Source organism: Sceloporus occidentalis, unplaced genomic scaffold (assembly GCF_023333645.1).
Source record: "Sceloporus occidentalis isolate IW3139 unplaced genomic scaffold, rSceOcc1.0.p SCAF_288, whole genome shotgun sequence".
NCBI classification, from domain to species: Eukaryota; Metazoa; Chordata; class Lepidosauria; order Squamata; family Phrynosomatidae; genus Sceloporus; species Sceloporus occidentalis.
The window spans coordinates 723115-741758 of NW_028317268.1; the positions used below are offsets into that span (position 1 = coordinate 723115).

General features: G+C 50.8%; 2 protein-coding genes across 2 annotated transcripts; one reads left to right on the plus strand and one right to left on the minus strand.

The window, feature by feature from the left end:
- The first annotated feature begins 4073 nt into the window (after window positions 1–4073).
- Window positions 4074–12422, plus strand: LOC149275451 (mitogen-activated protein kinase kinase kinase 10-like). Its single transcript, XM_089504753.1, has 10 exons — window positions 4074–4812; window positions 7012–7192; window positions 7310–7458; window positions 7773–7948; window positions 9132–9372; window positions 9556–9678; window positions 9930–10068; window positions 10297–10409; window positions 10866–11576; window positions 12034–12422. Exons 1-10 carry the CDS (start codon window positions 4074–4076, stop codon window positions 12420–12422), a joined length of 2961 nt encoding a protein of 986 aa, XP_089360879.1.
- A 3234-nt stretch (window positions 12423–15656) lies between these two features.
- On the minus strand, window positions 15657–17452 carry LOC149275452 (tetratricopeptide repeat protein 9B-like). Its single transcript, XM_089504754.1, has 3 exons — window positions 17116–17452; window positions 16404–16586; window positions 15657–15742 (listed from the first exon to the last, which is right to left on the minus strand). The coding sequence occupies exons 1-3, from the start codon at window positions 17450–17452 to the stop codon at window positions 15657–15659; spliced, it is 606 nt and encodes a 201-aa protein (XP_089360880.1).
- Between the last annotated feature and the right edge of the window lie 1192 nt (window positions 17453–18644).

Consider the following 18644-nt stretch of genomic DNA (forward strand, 5'->3'; position numbering starts at 1 on the left):
ATATGTCTACTTGCTATGTTGGGGGGGGTGCAGTTATGACATGCGCCACTAGGTGGCGCTCCGGATAATACACCGCAGTCAGACACCTGCAGCCCGCCAAGCATCACATTCACCTGCCACGGAGCTGCCTGCAGGCGACATGCCACCCGTCCCCCCCACCACCCCGCTCGCTACAGCCTGGCCCGGGACTACACTTCCCACAAGCCACCGGGCTGGCGTAGGTGGTGCCGGCACCATGACTAGGCCAGATCAAAGGTCGCTGAGCAGGGACACCGAAAGTTAAAACAAAAAAAACAGGTTTACGTTCAATATCAACCAGGGTTACACATTCCAGCGACGCGCAGGCACTGCGGCCCCGGCACACGTGGCTCTACCCGCCCCCTTCACCCGATTCCCCAAATGAAAAGATTCGGAAAAAAATGAAATTCATTTCAGTAACTTTTAACAAAAACCCGAGAACCTGCCGGCAGATCGGCCCCATTCGGCCCCCGTCTAGTCGCCCGTTTCTCCTGCTGTAAAGACTCAAACCTTAATCAGTCGTCGGTCTCGTCTTAGATTCAGGAGCCGTATGTCTATCCCATGCATGCTTAATACCCTCACAGTATTACCCTCTACCACCTCTGCTGGGAGGCTGTTCCACTTATCTACCACCCTCTCAGTAAAGTAGAATGTATTGGTTTATTGTCTTGTATAAATTTATTAACGTAAAGATGTTGCACATAGATTACCTCTTGAATTGGTTTGAAGGTACGCTGCGGAAATTGTTGGCGCTCTAGAAATAAAAGATCTCGTTAGCTGATGAGGCATCCAGTCAGAATGTTACGTGCGTGTGTAAAGATATGCACATGCGTGTGCAAAGACACGCACGCGCACGCACAGAGTTCATTGCCTTGTCACCTTGAATCTACATTGGTTTCCTCCGTGAAAAAAAAGAGTGTGCGTGTGTAGATGGTTTATAAACAGTTTGGAATGTGTGCACATGGACAGTTTATACACCGCTTAGAGTGTGCCCAGGTTGACGCTAAACCGTTTATATACCATTTAGAACGTGTGAGTAGAAAGTGTATATACTGTTTAGAATGTGTGTGTAGCTTATATACTGTTCTCAATGTGTGCATGTAGACAGGTCATACACCGTTTAGAATATGCGTGTAGACAGGTCATACACCGTTTAGAATGTGCATGTAGACAGGTCATATACCGTTTAGAACGCACGTGTAGACAGGTCATACACCATTTAGAACGCGCATGTAGACAGGTCATACACTGTTTAGAATGTGAGTGTAGACAGGTCATATACCGTTTAGAATGTGCGTGTAGACAGGTCATACACCGTTTAGAATGTGCATGTAGACAGGTCATACACCGTTTAGAATGTGCATGTAGACAGGTCATACACCGTTTAGAATGTGCGTGTAGACAGGTCATACACCGTTTAGAACGCACGTGTAGACAGGTCATACACCGTTTAGAACGCACGTGTAGACAGGTCATACACCGTTTAGAATGTGCATGTAGACAGGTCATACACCGTTTAGAATGTGCGTGTAGACAGGTCATACACCGTTTAGAATGTGCGTGTAGACAGGTCATACACCGTTTAGAACGCACGTGTAGACAGGTCATACACCCTTTAGAATGTGCGTGTAGACAGTTTAAATACCTTTACAGGTGTAAAGTGAGTCAGAATAATATATATATGTTAATGTCACCGATACATATATACGGTATATATACATGCACACAATGACGCTTTTGTCACGGTCCCAGGGGACTGAACAGTGCAGCCTGCTGGCCATAGGCTGCAATTGCCTCCATGAACCATAAAATACTACAACTCCCAGCATGCACCGGGGCAGAGGCAGGGAGGTGTGTGTAGGGGGGGGGTGCTGTGTATCTGGTTTGCCTGGAACAGCTGACAGCTTGCTTAAGGTGAATGGACACCATTACTCCAGGGGTAAGGGGCTTGTCACCAAGGGGTTAAGGCTGTGGCTGGGCAGGTGATGCGTGGGGTTACCCCATGGGAGGGGAGGTGGCCAGAGGTAGTGATGGAGGGGCAGACTGAGCAGGCTGGGGGCAGGATGATGGAAGCCGGGGTGTTTTCTCAATGCTCAGGCTGCCTGGGTGCATGCGGACTGCATCTGCTGGGACGGGAGCTGTGATGCTGGAGGTGGGTGCTGCATCCGACCGCTGCCAGGGGAGGTAAGTGCCTCTTGTGGGGGTATAATGTGTCTGCGGGCAGAGGGGAGGCAGGCGATGGGAGGGGAAGGGACCAATGGTCTGCTGAGTGCACCTGTTCACATAGGAGCCATCTTTTAATCCTGAGCTGTATGTATACAATGTGTACGGCGGGAAAACCGTGGGGAATTCTGATACACAGAACCCACTCCGCCCCTCAACCTGTCCTGATAACGCGGTCACATCCCCTACATTACATACAGACCCGCCGCTGTCTGACCAGTCCTGATAACGCGGTCACATCCCCTACATTACATACAGACCCGCCGCTGTCTGACCAGTCCTGATAACACGGTCACATCCCCTACATTACATACAGACCCGCCGCTGTCTGACCAGTCCTGATAACGCGGTCACATCCCCTACATTACATACAGACCCGCCGCTGTCTGACCAGTCCTGATAACGCGGTCACATCCCCTACATTACATACAGACCCGCCGCTGTCTGACCAGTCCTGATAACGCGGTCATATCCCCTACATTACATACAGACCCGCCGCTGTCTGACCAGTCCTGATAACGCGGTCATATCCCCTACATTACATACAGACCCGCCGCTGTCTGACCAGTCCCGATAACGCGGTCACATCCCCTACATTACATACAGACCCGCCGCTGTCTGACCAGTCCCGATAACGCGGTCACATCCCCTACATTACATACAGACCCGCCGCTGTCTGACCAGTCCCGATAACGCGGTCGCATCCCCTACATTACATACAGGCCCGCCGCTGTCTGACCAGTCCCGATAACGCGGTCACATCCCCTACATTACATACAGGCCCGCCGCTGTCTGACCAGTCCTGATATCATTGGCAATCTCCAGGTTTCACAGAGCTTGTCACTAATCCCTTTGCACCGAAACCGTGTGACAGACAGACGGACACTAGTGTCACATGCAGGAGTCGGATTTCTCTGAAGGCACATTCTTAACCCTTTCTTATACGTAGTTTGCTCATCGAATGTTGTGATCTCTCCTTATGCGTTATTTCTGAGAACTGATCCGTGATTATTCATTTATATTTCTGCTTAAAATATTCTATCTGTCTGTCCATCGCTCTGTATGTGTAAGATGGACAGGTGGACAGATATTACACGCACGCAGATCGCTGGATGCTTTCTGATCGTTACCGATGTCATTTCAGGGTTTATTGGGTTGTTTATTTCAGGAGTCATTTTGAAACATTGTTGCAATAATAACAATAAACAAACAACAATTAAAACTCTCGGGAGACGTAAAAGGGACTTCCGGGTAAATGAGCCGGACCGGTTTGATGCATTTTTGGAATCTTTTATTGGGCCGACACAGCAGAAGATACAGGGTTACCAATGCTTTCCAGACCTCATAGGTCTCTTTACACGGAACCCACTTGAAGAAGAGGCCTCTGAGGTCTTATAAATCGACCCGCTGACGAGGTATCACCTTAGATACAATTCTAGCCGGATGCATTTTCTTTACGTTTTTATTTTTGTAACATTTACTCTTTTTTTTGTAGTTCTGATGGATTTGGATGTCTGGACAGTGAGAAGATGACACTTGAAGGCACCGCTCACCCATCAGGATCCCGGGGGAACATGCGCGTCTTACTATAACTTTAGCCATAGATGAATGTTCTCAGTATCCGCGAGGTTCTACTTGACCAAGTCCGAGTTGGCTTTGAGTAATGGGGTCGTTTCTTGGACGGATCGAGGCCAACTCAAGTCGTAGGAGGTCTCGGACGTACCCTAATGCTTTGCTCATGGCAGGATATTCCCTATGCCCCCCGGCCTTCCTGATTAATGCGTGGTGAAGCCCCCCGTTCCCCCTGCTGCGTGAAGCCTCGAGTTCCGGGAATGGAGGGTGTGCAGAAACCCAAAGCCTTCTGGCCGAAGTCAAAAGACATGAAGGAGAACGGGGTGCGGGGCAACGAGCAGGGCTACGGGGCATCTAACCCGCTGTGGACTGCGGTGTTTGATTACGAAGCTACCGCCGAAGAGGAGCTGACCCTGAGGAGAGGAGACCTGGTGGAGGTTCTCTCCAAGGACTCGACGGTCTCCGGGGACGAGGGTTGGTGGACGGGGAAAATCAGGGACAAAGTAGGGATTTTTCCAAGCAATTATGTGGTCAGCGACCTCAAGTACCCCATCTTAAAGGGCGCCCCCAAGGAATACCCGCTCCCGCTGGAGATTGCGTTCGAGGAGCTGACGTTGGAGGAGATTATTGGGGTTGGAGGGTTTGGGAAGGTCTACAGGGGGGGTTGGAGACGCGAGGAGGTGGCGGTGAAGGCGGTGCGCCACGACCCCGACGACGACATCAACGTGACGGCCGAGAACGTCCGACAGGAGGCCAAGCTCTTCTGCATGTTGAATCACCCCAATATCATCGCCCTAAAGGGGGTCTGCCTGAGGCCCCCTCATCTCTGCCTGGTGATGGAGTATGCCCGGGGGGGGCCGTTACACCGGGCACTGGCAGGAAAGAAGGTGCCGGCTCACGTGCTGGTGAACTGGGCAGTGCAAATCGCCAGCGGTATGAAGTATCTTCACAGCGATACCATCGTTCCCATCATCCACCGGGACCTGAAATCCAGTAACAGTGAGTGCTGTACCTGCGCGGTGTATACCTGTCCCGGTGTAGTAGTGTCCGGGGTGGGGGTTGTTGCTGTCAGCGCTGTACCTGCGCGGTGTATACCTGTCCCGGTGTAGTAGTGTACGGGGTGGGGGTTGCTGCTGTCAGCGCTGTACCTGCACGGTGTAGTAGTGTGCGGGGGGGTGGCTCTGGCTGTACCTGCGCGGTGTATACCTGTCACGGTGTAGTAGTACCGGGGGGGGGGGGGGCTCTGGCTGTACCTGTTTGTAGTATCCGTACATGCGCGACCTTTCGCACAGTCACAGTCTCCTCTCTCCCGAAACCAGTTTCCCTACAAACGGAAGTAAAATCCAGTCTCGGTTTGGATTAACCCCTTCCCTGCCGCGGCCCCGCTGACCTCCGGCCGCTGCTGTAAAAATGCAGATTAATTTGGCCCCAATTTGGTTAAAATACAGGAGGTACTTTTGGGGGGGGAGGGGCGTCTAAACTAACAAGCGGAATATAAATATAAATGGTGAGAAATGTATTTATTTATTTATTTTTTTTTTTTACAAACGCAATGGAAGGCGTAGAATAACCCTCTGGGGTATATAGCATATTAACCCTTTATTAACCATCCACACACATTTTAGTATCACTATCACTGATATTCGCAGCCAGCAACCGTCCTTAAGAAGAAAAGATATTCAAAATTATTATATTTTTCCATCAGAATAAGAGACGCACCAAAAATTTCAAGTTAAAAATTTGAGAAAAATCAAATAGTTTTTTAATATTTTATTTAAGTTTCGTAACACTTTCAAAGAATCTTTTACTTATTTAAAAAAATATATTTATAGTGATACTTAGACCTCCCCCAGGGATCGTGATGTCATAGTGATATAACTAAGAAATTAGATTTTTTTTAAATTATTATTATTATTGTATTTTGTATCTTTTTTTTTTTTCTTTCTCTCTGATTTACCTGCCTGGTGATCGTAGAGTGATCAGGAGCAGGTGTTTGTAGCCCTGCTTTTCTGATCACACTGTATGGAATCAACTTGCCGGGGGGGGGGGGGTTGGTGGTCATCGGAGACCCTGCTGGATCTCTGTGACCCGGTGGGGTCCCTCTAGTCCTGACGCAGCGACAGATAAATGCCCAAACAGCAGTTTAGGTGTTCTGACCTCTTCCAATGTAGCAGCGCTTGGTGCAAACTCTATTATTTTACCAGATCCAGAGATACAAGAGCTTACAATCCAAACTATCAGTCAAGGTAGAGGGGGGGGAGGAGTGCAGTTTGGGCACCAGGACCCCCCCCCCCTCGGAAGCTTGGCTTGTACTGTTTGCGCCCCCCGTATCCTGCCCTGGATATAGAAGGGAGAAAAACATCAGAGGAGTGGCCCCCCTGAGATTCTGCCCCTTCACCCTGAGACTGGGGTAATAAAACCCTCATTATTCTGACCCATTCACCCCATGATTGAGTATCCTGAGACTCGGAGGCAAACCCTCCGGCCGGCCGACAGAACGGATCCTGCGCGGCGCGGGCTGCAGGGAACGCGATCCCACGTCACTTATAAATAATAAATGAGGGGAGTTCTGCAGAGTATCAACTGCAGCCCATCGCCCCCTCCTGTCTGTCGCCCCGCAGTGGGAGGGGCCGTCTCCGCGTCCCATCGCTCCCTTCTGTCTGTGTCGCACCGCAGTGGGAGGGGCCGTCTCCGCGTCCCATCGCTCCCTTCTGTCTGTGTCGCCCCACAGTGGGAGGGGCCGTCTCCGCGTCCCATCGCCCCCTCCTGTCTGTCGCCCCGCAGTGGGAGGGGCCGTCTCCGCGTCCTGTCGCCCCGCAGTGGGAGGGGCCGTCTCCGCGTCCCATCGCTCCCTTCTGTCTGTGTCGCCCCGCAGTGGGAGGGGCCGTCTCCGCGTCCCATCACTCCCTTCTGTCTGTCGCCCCGCAGTGGGAGGGGCCGTCTCCGCGTCCCATCGCTCCCTTCTGTCTGTGTCGCCCCGCAGTGGGAGGGGCCGTCTCCGCGTCCCATCACTCCCTTCTGTCTGTCGCCCCGCAGTGGGAGGGGCCGTCTCCGCGTCCCAGCGCTCCCTTCTGTCTGTCGCCCCGCAGTGGGAGGGGCCGTCTCCGCGTCCCAGCGCTCCCTTCTGTCTGTCGCCCTGCAGTGGGAGGGGCCGTCTCCGCGGTTATGTATTAAGATGTCTGTTTTCTCTCCGTCTAGTTCTGATTCTGGAGAAGATCGAGAACGATGATTTATTTCACAAGACGCTGAAGATCACGGATTTCGGGTTGGCCAGGGAGTGGCAGAAGACGACCAAGATGAGCGCGGCGGGGACCTACGCCTGGATGGCCCCCGAAGTCATCAGACTGTCTCTCTTCTCAAAGAGCAGCGATGTGTGGAGGTAACCGGCGGCCGGCGGGGGCTTCCCTGCCCCCTCTTCCCCCCCCGGAGCTTATTCCTCCCCGTGACGTGTTGGGTTTACCGTGCCGTTCACACCCGGTATCGCTCTGTTTCGCAGTTTCGGGGTTCTCCTGTGGGAGCTGCTCACCGGCGAGGTTCCGTACCGGGAAATAGACGCTCTTGCCGTGGCGTATGGCGTTGCCATGAACAAGCTCACGCTCCCCATCCCGTCCACCTGCCCCGAGCCCTTTGTCCGGATCCTGGAAGGTAACCCGGGCTTTCGCCTCTCTGTGATCCAGAACATGAAACATCTAGAACGATGTATACTGACCCCAAAATATTTACCCTTCCTAAGGTGGGGGCTATTATTTGGGTAACCATCACCTGGGGGTTGGTGTTCCTGTGGTGGGGGGGGTCTGACAGCCCCCAAAGTTTTATATTTTCACATTAAGGTAATTTTCATTCAAAGGGGCTCCGCCACCTAAACGCTGCTTACAGTACAGTGAGTGTAGTATCCTCTTATATGTACTAAGCATGTTTAGGGCTGGTCCGTGTAACACGTGTGTTATGTTTGGGTTTAGCCTGCTGGAACCCCGATGCTCACAGTCGGCCGTCTTTTGACTGCATTCTGGAGCAGCTGGTCTCCATCGAGCAGTCCTCCATGTTCCAGATGCCCCTGGAGTCCTTCCATTCTCTGCAGGAGGACTGGAGAGTGGAGATCCAGCAGATGTTTGATGAGCTGAGGACCAAAGAGAAGGTACGATAAAAAAACCCACTGGTGTGCAGAGGGCGGTACGTCTCCGCTGGGAGGAGGATTTATCCAGTCCTGCGTTTTACTGTATGAAGTCCGGTCACTAAAAACTGTCACCACAAACTGCTTTTGCACTCTGGGCCGGTGCGGCTCTCCCGTGTCTGCCCAGGGACTGATCTAAAAGTCACCAGGAGGTTGGGGTGACTACTTAAACCTTATTCAGTCCTTTCTTTAATCTTAGAGTCAAGATAACCACGTGCCTATCCCAAATCCCTTACTGTATTACCCTCTACCACTTCTGCTGGGAGGCTGTTCCATTAATCTACCACCCTCTCAGTAAAGTAAAACTTCCTTCCATCTCAGCCTCTGACCCTCTAGCGTTAGCTTCTGGCCTCTTGTTTTAACATTTATTTCTGTAACGTCACCTGCTCATCTCTTCCTTCCCTGGACTTGCTGTCACAAATTGTAAGCTCCTGGGAGCAGGGGCCTCTTCTCCTTCTCTCTTTTTGTGTTACCGGGTGTTTATTTTATTGTCGGTTTTATTGTTGTTAATTCTCACTGTTCCTATTGTAGCGACGCTACTGACTCTGCCGGCGCCATATAAATAAATGGTATTTAACGTAGATTGCGGTTTCTGCTCTGCTGCCACCTTGTGGCCATTTTTGAGTTATTTTGATTTTTCAAATTCTGGCCTGTCATCATAAATAAATGTTAATAATAATAAGTTTGTATATTATTATTATCATTATTATTATTGTGAATTGTATTATAATTATATCACTAATAATATTCACAATATTATTATTTTTAATAGTAATAATAAAAACAAATATTTTTATTATAATATTATTTGTTTTTTATTACTATTAAAAATAATAATATTGTTAATATTATTAGTGATATAATTATAATTATTGATACAATTCACAATAACAATAATATTGCGAATATTATTAATTGTATAATTATTATTAATAGTAATTTTTGTTATAATGAATTTAGCCTTCAGTTACTTCCCTCTCTCCTTAATATTAAAAATAATTCATAATAATATTACTGTGAATGTTAATATCAGTGTTATTATTTTGATTGATGTGAATATTACTCCCAATTTTGTTGTTAATACCAATAATAATTTTGTTATTAATAATAAATTAATTTTAGTTACCTCCCTCCCTCTCTCTGGCAGGAACTGCGCAGCCGTGAAGAAGAGCTGGTCCGCGCCGCGGAGGAACAGAGGAACCTGGAGGAGATGCTGCGGAGGAGAGAGCAGGAGCTGGCCGAGAGGGAGATCGACATCGTGGAGCGAGAGCTCAATATCATCATGTATCAGATGTACCAGGAGAAGCCCAAAGTGAAGAAGCGGAAGGGCAACTTCAAGAAAAGCCGCCTGAAACACAAGGACGGGAACCGCATCAGCTTACCCTCAGGTACCAGGGGAACGGGGCGGAAAAACAAGATCCTGAGATTTACAGCCGGGAAGTTAGTCGTTTTTTTTTGGCAGGGGTCATATAATAAAAGGACCCTTTAAATTCCCTTTGGGGGCAGATGGTGTGTGAGGTCCGGGATAAATGTTTGGGAGTTCGTTGCTTTACTCGCTTTCTCAACCGCAGGTTTTGAACACAAGATCACGGTACAGGCGTCTCCCACGCTGGACAAGTGCAAGGGGCAAGGAGCGAGCAACTGTAGCCCCCCTGGGAGCCCTCTGATAATCCCACGACTTCGAGCCATCCGATGTGAGTTACCCCCCCCCCCTTACACCATTAGCGCTTCCCGCCGGTGGTACCCGTTCAGCCCGGATCGGGGGCAGACACTTTGAGGTCCATCAGGAGCTGCTGAACGACAGTTTCCATGAACCATAGAGACGGCCTTATGTCTGGCTGAGGATCATGGGAGCTGCAGATCCTCAACAGACCATCCTTGGGTTCAGTAGGGGTCTCGTGGAGGGCAAAAGCGCGGGGTGTTTAATTTAATTTTTTCCTTGCAGTGACGCCGGTGGACGGCAGTAAGACGTGGGGGCGCAGCTCTGTCCTAAAAAAAGAAGAGGTGACGTCTAACAAAAAGAAAGGCAGGACGTGGGGACCGAGCTCTACCCAGCCCAAGGAACGCGTCGGCGGGGAGGAGAAGTAAGAACGTCGCGGGGTCTTCACCTTCCCCTGATTATTTTCTGTGGCCGGTTCTGTCCGGCCCTGGGGGGGGTTAGGGGGCCGTCTACATTTCCTTTCTATTCTGGAGACCTTCAGAAAAATTTGTTCAACGACCCAAAAATCGAGAAGCGGTTTATAATTGTGGAAGGGTCCCTGCGTTCCGAGCCCCGTCGGGAGCGTTACTTTGTATCTTGTGTCGTTTCGCAGGTTGAAGTCCTTGGCGGAGGGAAGCAAGCAGTGGTCCAACAGCGCGCCCAACCTGGGAAAGTCGCCCAAACCGGCCCCCATCAGCGGGGGGTTCGCCAGCCTCACCGAGATGGGTAAGGTTCTAAAAAAAAGGCAAAAGCCCATGGGTCGGAAGGGGTAAATAAGCTGCGCTGCCGGATTCTCGCAATGGGAAGATCTCAAAGTAAGAACCGGACCTTTGGGAATCGGACCTGAGGGGACAACCTGGGGGGTGGGCTGTCCGCTTCCAGGAGGAAGAAGATCACGTTTTGGGGGCTTACCCAAGAGTGGAGCCGGCGAGGGGGGCCTCGGTAACGCCATCTTACTTTGGGGAGTAAGATCATTTGTAATAGGTTGGTGGTTTGTTGGGGTTGGTGGGATTGGTGGATTGGTGGGTTTGGTGGGATTGGTGGGTTGGTGGGTTTGGTGGGTTGGTGGGTTTGGTGGGATTGGTGGGTTGGTGGGTTGGTGGGTTTGGTGGGATTGGTGGGTTTGTCTCCACGGAGAGTCAGCGTTTGTCGGCTTTATTGCGTTTTTTTGCCTTTTTTCAGAGGAATACGTGGATTCGGATGACTCCGTTCCCCAATCCCCATATTCTACTCAATCCTACCTCACGCTGCCTCTCCAGTCGGACGCCCGGCGTCCCGCGGAGGACAGCCTGGCCTCTGCGGCCTCCTCCTCGGACAGCCCTAAGCGCGGCTCCCAGGCGCGCAGGAAGAGCGAGCTGGTTCTCCTGGGCTGCGCCTCCCTCCTGGCCGCCGTGGCGCTGGGGAGCGACTTGGTGGAAATGGTGCCTCAAGAGGAGAAGAGGAAAGGACTCTTCCAGTGGGGAGGAAAAGGTCAAAGAAAGGGGTCCGGTTCCCCCAGCCGCTCCCTGTCCCGGGGAGAAGACCCCGTCATTCCTCCCACCTCGGTGACGCTCATCTCGTTGTCTTCCATCTCTGACTGTAACTCCACGAGGTCTCTGATCCGCTCGGACAGCGACGACATGGGTTTGGGGAGCGAGACCACCTCCAGCTATTACGGGGACGAATCGGGCAAAGAGGATCAGGGGGTCTCCGGCCTCAATCCGCTGGTGGACTATAAATTAGAAAGCTTCAAGAAAGACCCCCGGCAATCTCTGACTCCCACCCACGTCACGGTAGCCAAGGCTGGAGCCACCGCATCCAGGGGCCACCGGAGGACCCCATCCGACGGGGCGATACGGCAGGTGACACAAGGTCACAGAAGGTCTCCTTCGGATGGTAACAGCCCTCAGACATGTGACACGGGTGAGTCTTTCATGTTTTATTTTTTTTTAGTATAGAGTGACATCATGATGTATTAGTGACATCACTGTCACACTTTAATTTTTTTACCTTTTAAAAGTGTCACAGTACGTATATTGGGTTTATTTCCCCGTTAAATTTATAAAGCCGTTTCCTGCGGTTTCTATACACATTATCGGGGCTTTTAGGGCAGTAGAATCCTGCGATCCCCTCATACCCAGCAAACATTCTGACCTCCTAGAGAAGAGGGGTATCGGGGGAGGAAAAAGGGACACCAGGGGAGAAACGTGGGGCACAGGGACTGGACAGACAGGGTCACTCTTTTTGTAAACTTGATTTTGCCCCATAAAGTAATCCACTATTGCCCTGGGTGCCACTGCCCGGGGCTCTGGATGAAATACACTCTTTAAGTAGCTGCCCGTTTAACGCTGTTTTCATTTTAACCCCTCAGGTTCCAGGGATCTCTCCGGCTTCCCGCGCCTCCCCGATCCTCATTTTGTTTTCCCGCCGCCAGCCCGGCGTAAACCTCCCGATAAAGACCCCGCCGTGGAGCGGCCGACCAGCCTCCAGTTCGCCCCCCGGCCTCGGCCCTCCGCCAGCCGCCCCCGCCTGGACCCCTGGAAATTCGTCTCTCTCTCCCGGAGCTCGTCCACCCCCAGCAGCGCGGGCGACGAGCCCACCAGCGGCTCTACGGAGGGGGTCCGCTCGGAGGGAGCGGGGGAGACCCTGCTGGACATGGAGGTGGAGGGGCAGAGGCTGGACAGCACGGTCCCCCTGTGCGAGGCGGGGGTCCGGCCGGAGACCGACCCTTCTTATAATATGGGGACGGACGTGTCCTAACAGAGGCTGCGTCACCGGGGCCCCCCGTTTCTCGAGGGGGAGGACGGTCTATTATGAATGTATTTTGTGGTTTCCATGACGACGGGTAAAAGATTCAAAAAGCTATATGGCCGAAAACAGCTGCAAACGCCCCTGTTGTTGGACAAGTCCTTGTTTAGCCCCCCGAATAGCTAAGGGGTCGTGCGTATTGGAATCCAGCAACAGGGGGAGACGGCTCGTACGCGGCCGAGGTCCTGGGGCCCGATGCCGCCATCTTTGCTTTGTGGTGGTCTTCTTAGTTTAACTTGGTGTCAGTGTTTTTATAGAGAGGGACTGGATCTCTCCCGTGGCTTCCAGCAGCCAAAGGGTTACAAGAGGGGCACGGAAGGGCCTGCGGTGGGCCGAACCGATGTGAAGGATCTTGCTGGGCAGTGTTACCCCTAAATCTGTGTATATTAAATAAAATCTATAATAATTACCTGCTGCGGATCTGGGCTTCAAACAACCGGAACCTCATGGTGGTCAAATCCCCAACATTACATACAGAGTCGGGGCTGGCTGAGCCTGCTGGGAGTTATTACTGTATACAGCTCCAGGGGGGGTTATATTACTGTATACAGTGCTGGGGGGTTATATTACTGTGTACAGGGTTGGTTATATTACTGTATACAGCGCTGGGGGGTTATTACTGTATACAGCGCTGGGGGGTTATTACTGTATACAGCTCCAGGGGGGGTTATATTACTGTATACAGTGCTGGGGGGTTATTACTGTATACAGCTCCAGGGGGGGTTATATTACTGTATACAGTGCTGGGGGGTTATATTACTGTGTACAGGGTTGGTTATATTACTGTATACAGCGCTGGGGGGTTATATTACTGTATACAGTGCTGGGGGTTATTACTGTATACAGAGCTGGGGTTATATCACTGTATACAGCACTGGGGGGTTATATTACTGTATACAGCGCTGTGGGGGTTATATTATTGTATACAGCACTGTGGGGTTATATTACTGTATACAGTGCTGGGGGGTTATATTGCTGTATACAGCGCTGGGGGTTATATTGCTGTATACAGCGCTGGGGGTTATATTGCTGTATACAGCGCTGGGGGGGGCTCTATTCCTGTATACAGCGCCGGGGGGGGGTATTGCAGACACTTTGTAGCTGAAGCCAGGACTGTGTTGGAAAAGCAGCAGGGCCGGCGACTGCTGTGACGCGCGGCAGAGGTGGTACGTATATATTAAAGGTGAAGAAAGTAGCATTTAAAATGAGGAAGATTAAATTCACAGAATGTTATTAAAAGCGCATCGGTCTCCGATCTGCTGAAACCACGAAGAGAATGATTTCATCCGTCGCTGATGGCAGGACTAGGTCCAGGAGACCGGTAGAGTTGGCAGCTGTGGCATAACTTGACAAAAAAGACAGCAGGGATCACTCGGGACCGGCGAGTCTTACATCAGGAGACGGGAATTACCCCTCAACATTTCAGGTGTGTGCGTGGGGCATATGTGTATATAACACGCGAAACACTAAACACGTATGTACCGATACACGGGATCAGAATCCCCGGCGCCGTAATAAAAACACCGATATCTCTCACCCCGTAAAAGGAATCACGCGGACGGCGCGTTATAAGACTTTATTTACAAAACCAATAGTAACCAAAGAAAATACATTTTATTCCGGGGAATCCCGCGGCGGCCAACGTCTGCTAAATGGCGCTTCTGCCAGAGCCGCGGCACCGACGGGGAAAACAACGGGAAATGGGGGGAGGGTTTTGGAAAACAAACAAACAAAAAAAAAGCATTGACTTAAAATACATTTTATTAACCAATCGAAACACAGCGGAAGTCGTGAGGCCGCAGGAATTAAAGGGGGGCGGCCACCATTTTTATTTCCCGTATGTTTATAGTGTCAGGAATGATGACACGTTACAGAATGTTTATTAATGTGACATCATCGAGGGCCGCGTTCCGACCTCCGGGGGGGTTCCCAGAAGGGTCACGGGGGGGTGACATATATGAAAGTGATAAAAAGTTACTATTTCTAGGATTATCAGTGAAAATATTACGTATCGCTTACACTTATTGCTCAATTAAAAACTAGATCAAAATACGGTGGGTTCCCCTCTAAGGAAGGAAATCCGAAACCCGGCTCAGTCCTGAGTCCTGCACCGGTGCGGCAGATATCGTGTTAGACGGCCCCTCGCCCTCCCTTCTAAGCTATTGGCTACAATGTATCCATTTCAAGTGATGAGGTCACTTTAAGAAATTCGATTATATTTCTGCTTTAAATCTATTTTTTTCCCACATAAATCCATCATATAATTTATCTTTAAATCACAAACTATTCACATTTAATAAAAATGATTTTTCGACCACATATATATATTTTTTTTTTTCTGAATAGCGGAATTTGTAGAAATAAATAATGGACTCGCTTATATTACCTCTGCGGGGGTTCTATATATATATATATATATACAGCAAAAAATAAACATCAATTAAAAAACCCACCCAGTCCACATTTTTAGTGACGGAGAAAAAATCTGGCTCTCTTTTTTTTTTTATGGCGTCTTCTCCGGTAATTCGGAAAACGGGAAGCAAATTGTGGATTTTTTCTTGCGCTTTTTTTTTTTATGTCAAGAACGGGGTAAAAAGCTGATTTGGGACAAAAAAGAAACTAGCTGTGCAGAGTAATACTGAGTACTGCTTTCCAGAAAGGTTTAGCGCAGGAAATTTCGCTTTACTTAATGTGACTCTTACGGAAAAAAAACACCAAAAATGACACCTGCTGGCTGTCGGCTGGGAGTCAGGGGGCAGAAGTCACAGGTTTTGCCCCCCACAATGAGCTGCTGTTGTAGCATTATTCTCCTAACTCTCCCCCCCCCCCCCCGCATAGATTTTTCAGCTGCAAATGGTTCTGCATCTGCCCCGATGTGTCACCAAATCTCGATGCTGGGGTTTTTGGAATCTTTAACCCCTTAATGACCAATGACATGCCAGGTACGTCATGGAAAAAACATGCAGTTAAGGACCATTGACGCGTCAGGCACTTCATGGGATTAAAAACGTGGACAAATAGAGATGTTTGCGGGGTGCAGGGGGTAGTACTCAGTATTATCATTTGCCGGGTACAGGTGGTAGTACTCAGTATTATCATGCACTGTAGGTGTTTAGCGGTGTGGAGGGTCAGCACCTTAATTCCTCCGCCTACGGACGCCAAATACCCCTCCGAAAAAATTCCCAGTTATCCGATGAGCCCTTTCCTCTCCCGCTGGGTACTCCTCTGCACCTTCATCTCTGTCAGCTGGATGTACCGGAGCACATTGGTGTCTAGAAGGAGGAAGGAGACCGTTATAAGGAGCGGGGTAACATAGGGGGGCCGGGCAGGTATCTGTGCCCCACCAGATTATCCACAGGGTCAGGTACTGTAATAAATGTAATCTTTAAAACCCTGTCTGGTCCTGCAGGGGTGGTAGATAGGCGGAGCAGCCTCCCAGGAGAAGTAGTAGAGGGTAATAGAGTGAGGGAATTTAAACATGCATGCATGGGATAGGCAGGTTTGGGAATCATGACAGTGAGAAGCTATTGCTGGATGACAATACCCATCACGCTCAGCCGGCCACAATGATATCAGCATACGTTGTATCAGAGCAGTGATGACCGCATACCCAGCAGATATTCGGAGCTCCTCGCAAGCAGGGGCATCGGGGGAGGAGACGGAGATTTGGGGCAAACTATTAAGGGTAAAATGGGATTCCAAAAATCGATTTGTTTGCTCGGAGAGAGACGGCCTCTGGGTGTCTGGGATGATTTGGGGAGTTTCATGTGTTTTGGGGTGTTCAGGATGTTTGAGATGTCTGGGATGTTTTGGGGTATTTGGGATGTTTTTGGGGTGTTTGTCATGAGTGTTTGATTCGGGGGGTGTATCAGAAATCCCCTCCTATCCGCACCCTCCTGCCCGTTAACCCGTTGCATGCCAGCGGGGCCGTACCTGTGGGCTCCCGGCTGCGGGCCTCTTTCAGGTACCGCAGGGCGCTGCCGTAGTCCCCCAGGTGGTAGAAGGCGATGCCGGCTCGGTACGTGGCCTTGAAGTTGCTTTTCTGCCTCTCGAGAACCTTCAGGCAATATTCCTTCACCCGCTCGTAATTCACCAGCTCCGACTGCAGCAAGCAGGCTGCGGCACACAGAGAGAGGGCGACAGGGTGACATGGGGTCTGCCCCTCCCACTGCGGGGCGACAAACACAGAGGGGCGCTACGGGTCACAGAGTCTGCCCCTCCCCCTGCAGGGCGACACACACACAGAAGGGCGCTATAGATCAATGGGACGGCCCCTGCATTTGGACGCCGTGAGCCGTCATAGGGTAATGGAGAGGGTCCAGCTCTTGCTGTCGGGGTCGCTGCCGGAGGGCAGAGTATGAAGGATTTGGGGGTCTCTCTATCCCACCGAGAGATAGGTAGCTGCGGCCCCCTCACTGCTGCCCCTGCAGTTGGGTGTTGCGCCTTTTCCACCCCTGGACCCTCCCACTGCAGGGTGACCCCGGGCGTGCTGTGTATGTTATGCGGGCAACCGACGGGCCAAATCCTCACCCTGATGATAAATGACCCCCATAGCCCCCCAATCACCAGGGCAGTTTGTAGGGTTAATGCATTTTACTTTCTGTGAATTCCAACCCCCAGCACCCTCAGCCATTCCCCCACCTACCGGTCAGGCTGTCGTAACACTCTATCTCGGTGGCCTCGACGCGCACCTTCTGCGCCTCGGTCAGCGCGGCCCCCTCGCTCTCCTCGTGGACCCCCTTGAGCACCAGCAGGGCCCGGTGGTACTTGCCGATGGCATCTCGGAATTTCTTGTCCTTGTAACAATGGTTCCCTTCCGTTTTAAACTCCACCGCTTTCTGGATCCGGCCCTCCATGTCCGGCTCGGGGCCCTGCGGGAGCCTCCCTCCCACCACGCCGGCCTTCTGCTCTCCGGGGGTCCTCGCGGACGGGCCGTGCGGGGAATACCCCCGAGCCTGCTGGATGAAGGCGCTGCTGTGCATCGGGGATAACGGCGGCGGATGCTGAGGATGGAGGGGGGGAGGGGAGATTCAGCATCAGTGCATTCTGGGTACCACAGCTGGGCTCTCCTCTCTCCGCTCTCTCCCCCTCCCTCCACCGCTTTCCCTCGCTCTCATTTAACCCATAACATCGTGACACTGACGATAATCTTATCATGGCCCCACTGTACAGCGCTGCGGAGTATGACGGCGATATATAAATAATAATAACACACATTGTACAGCGCTGCGGAGTATGACGGCGATATATAAATAATAATAACACATTGTACAGCGCTGCGGAGTATGACGGCGATATATAAATAATAATAACACATTGTACAGCGCTGCGGAGTATGACGGCGATATATAAATAATATAATAACACACATTGTACAGCGCTGCGGAGTATGACGGCGATATATAAATAATAATAACACACATTGTACAGCGCTGCGGAGTATGACGGCGATATGTAAATAATAATAACACATTGTACAGCGCGGCGGAGTATGACGGCGATATAAAAATAATAACACATTGTACAGCGCTGCGGCGTATGACGGCGATATATAAATAACAACACACATTGTACAGCGCTGCGGAGTATGACGGCGATATCTAAATAACACACATTGTACAGCGCTGCAGAGTATGACGGCGATATATAAATAACGGGTTCTCCAGAACTTTATACTCTAGGGTATGCGTTACCTTCACGTCCTCTGAAATAATTACCCCCGAGCCCCTCTCCTCCGCTGTCACTGACGGCACAGAGACCCCCAGAGACCCCGAGGCTCTATTCTTACATCCCAAGTACGTTATTTTACATTTATCAACATTAAATGGAAGCTGCCCCTCCACCATTCTTCTAATTTACATAAATCACTAATTTGCTCCCCCAGGATTGGCCGCCCTGCTGCCGCCCCTTTGTTATATGACCAATAAAAATATTACAAAGTCCGGGCCCCAGAACCGACCCCTGAGGGCCCTCGAATATACCCCAATAACCCCAACCTTCTGCCTCCTGTCACTCAACTATTTACCTTCCAAACCCAAAGACTCCGCGGGGGCCGGCGTCAGATGCCTCACTGCCCCCCAGAGACCCGCCCTCTATTGCCCCTCCCCGGGGTATTCTTTTATAGTCACCCGAGCCAGTGATCCCTGCTGCTTCACATCACAGCTGCCAACTCTA

Coding starts and splice junctions, on each gene's coding strand:
- LOC149275452 (XM_089504754.1), bottom strand. CDS start 17,452: ATGCACAGCAGCGCCTTCATCCAGCAGGCTCGGGGGTATTCCCCGCAC. Junction 16,587..17,115: donor GTGTTACGACAGCCTGACCG/GTAGGTGGGGGA, acceptor TGTGTGCCGCAG/CCTGCTTGCTGCAGTCGGAG. Junction 15,743..16,403: donor CCGCAGCCGGGAGCCCACAG/GTACGGCCCCGC, acceptor TCCTCCTTCTAG/ACACCAATGTGCTCCGGTAC.
- LOC149275451 (XM_089504753.1), top strand. CDS start 4,074: ATGGAGGGTGTGCAGAAACCCAAAGCCTTCTGGCCGAAGTCAAAAGAC. Junction 4,813..7,011: donor GGACCTGAAATCCAGTAACA/GTGAGTGCTGTA, acceptor CTCTCCGTCTAG/TTCTGATTCTGGAGAAGATC. Junction 10,410..10,865: donor CGCCAGCCTCACCGAGATGG/GTAAGGTTCTAA, acceptor GCCTTTTTTCAG/AGGAATACGTGGATTCGGAT.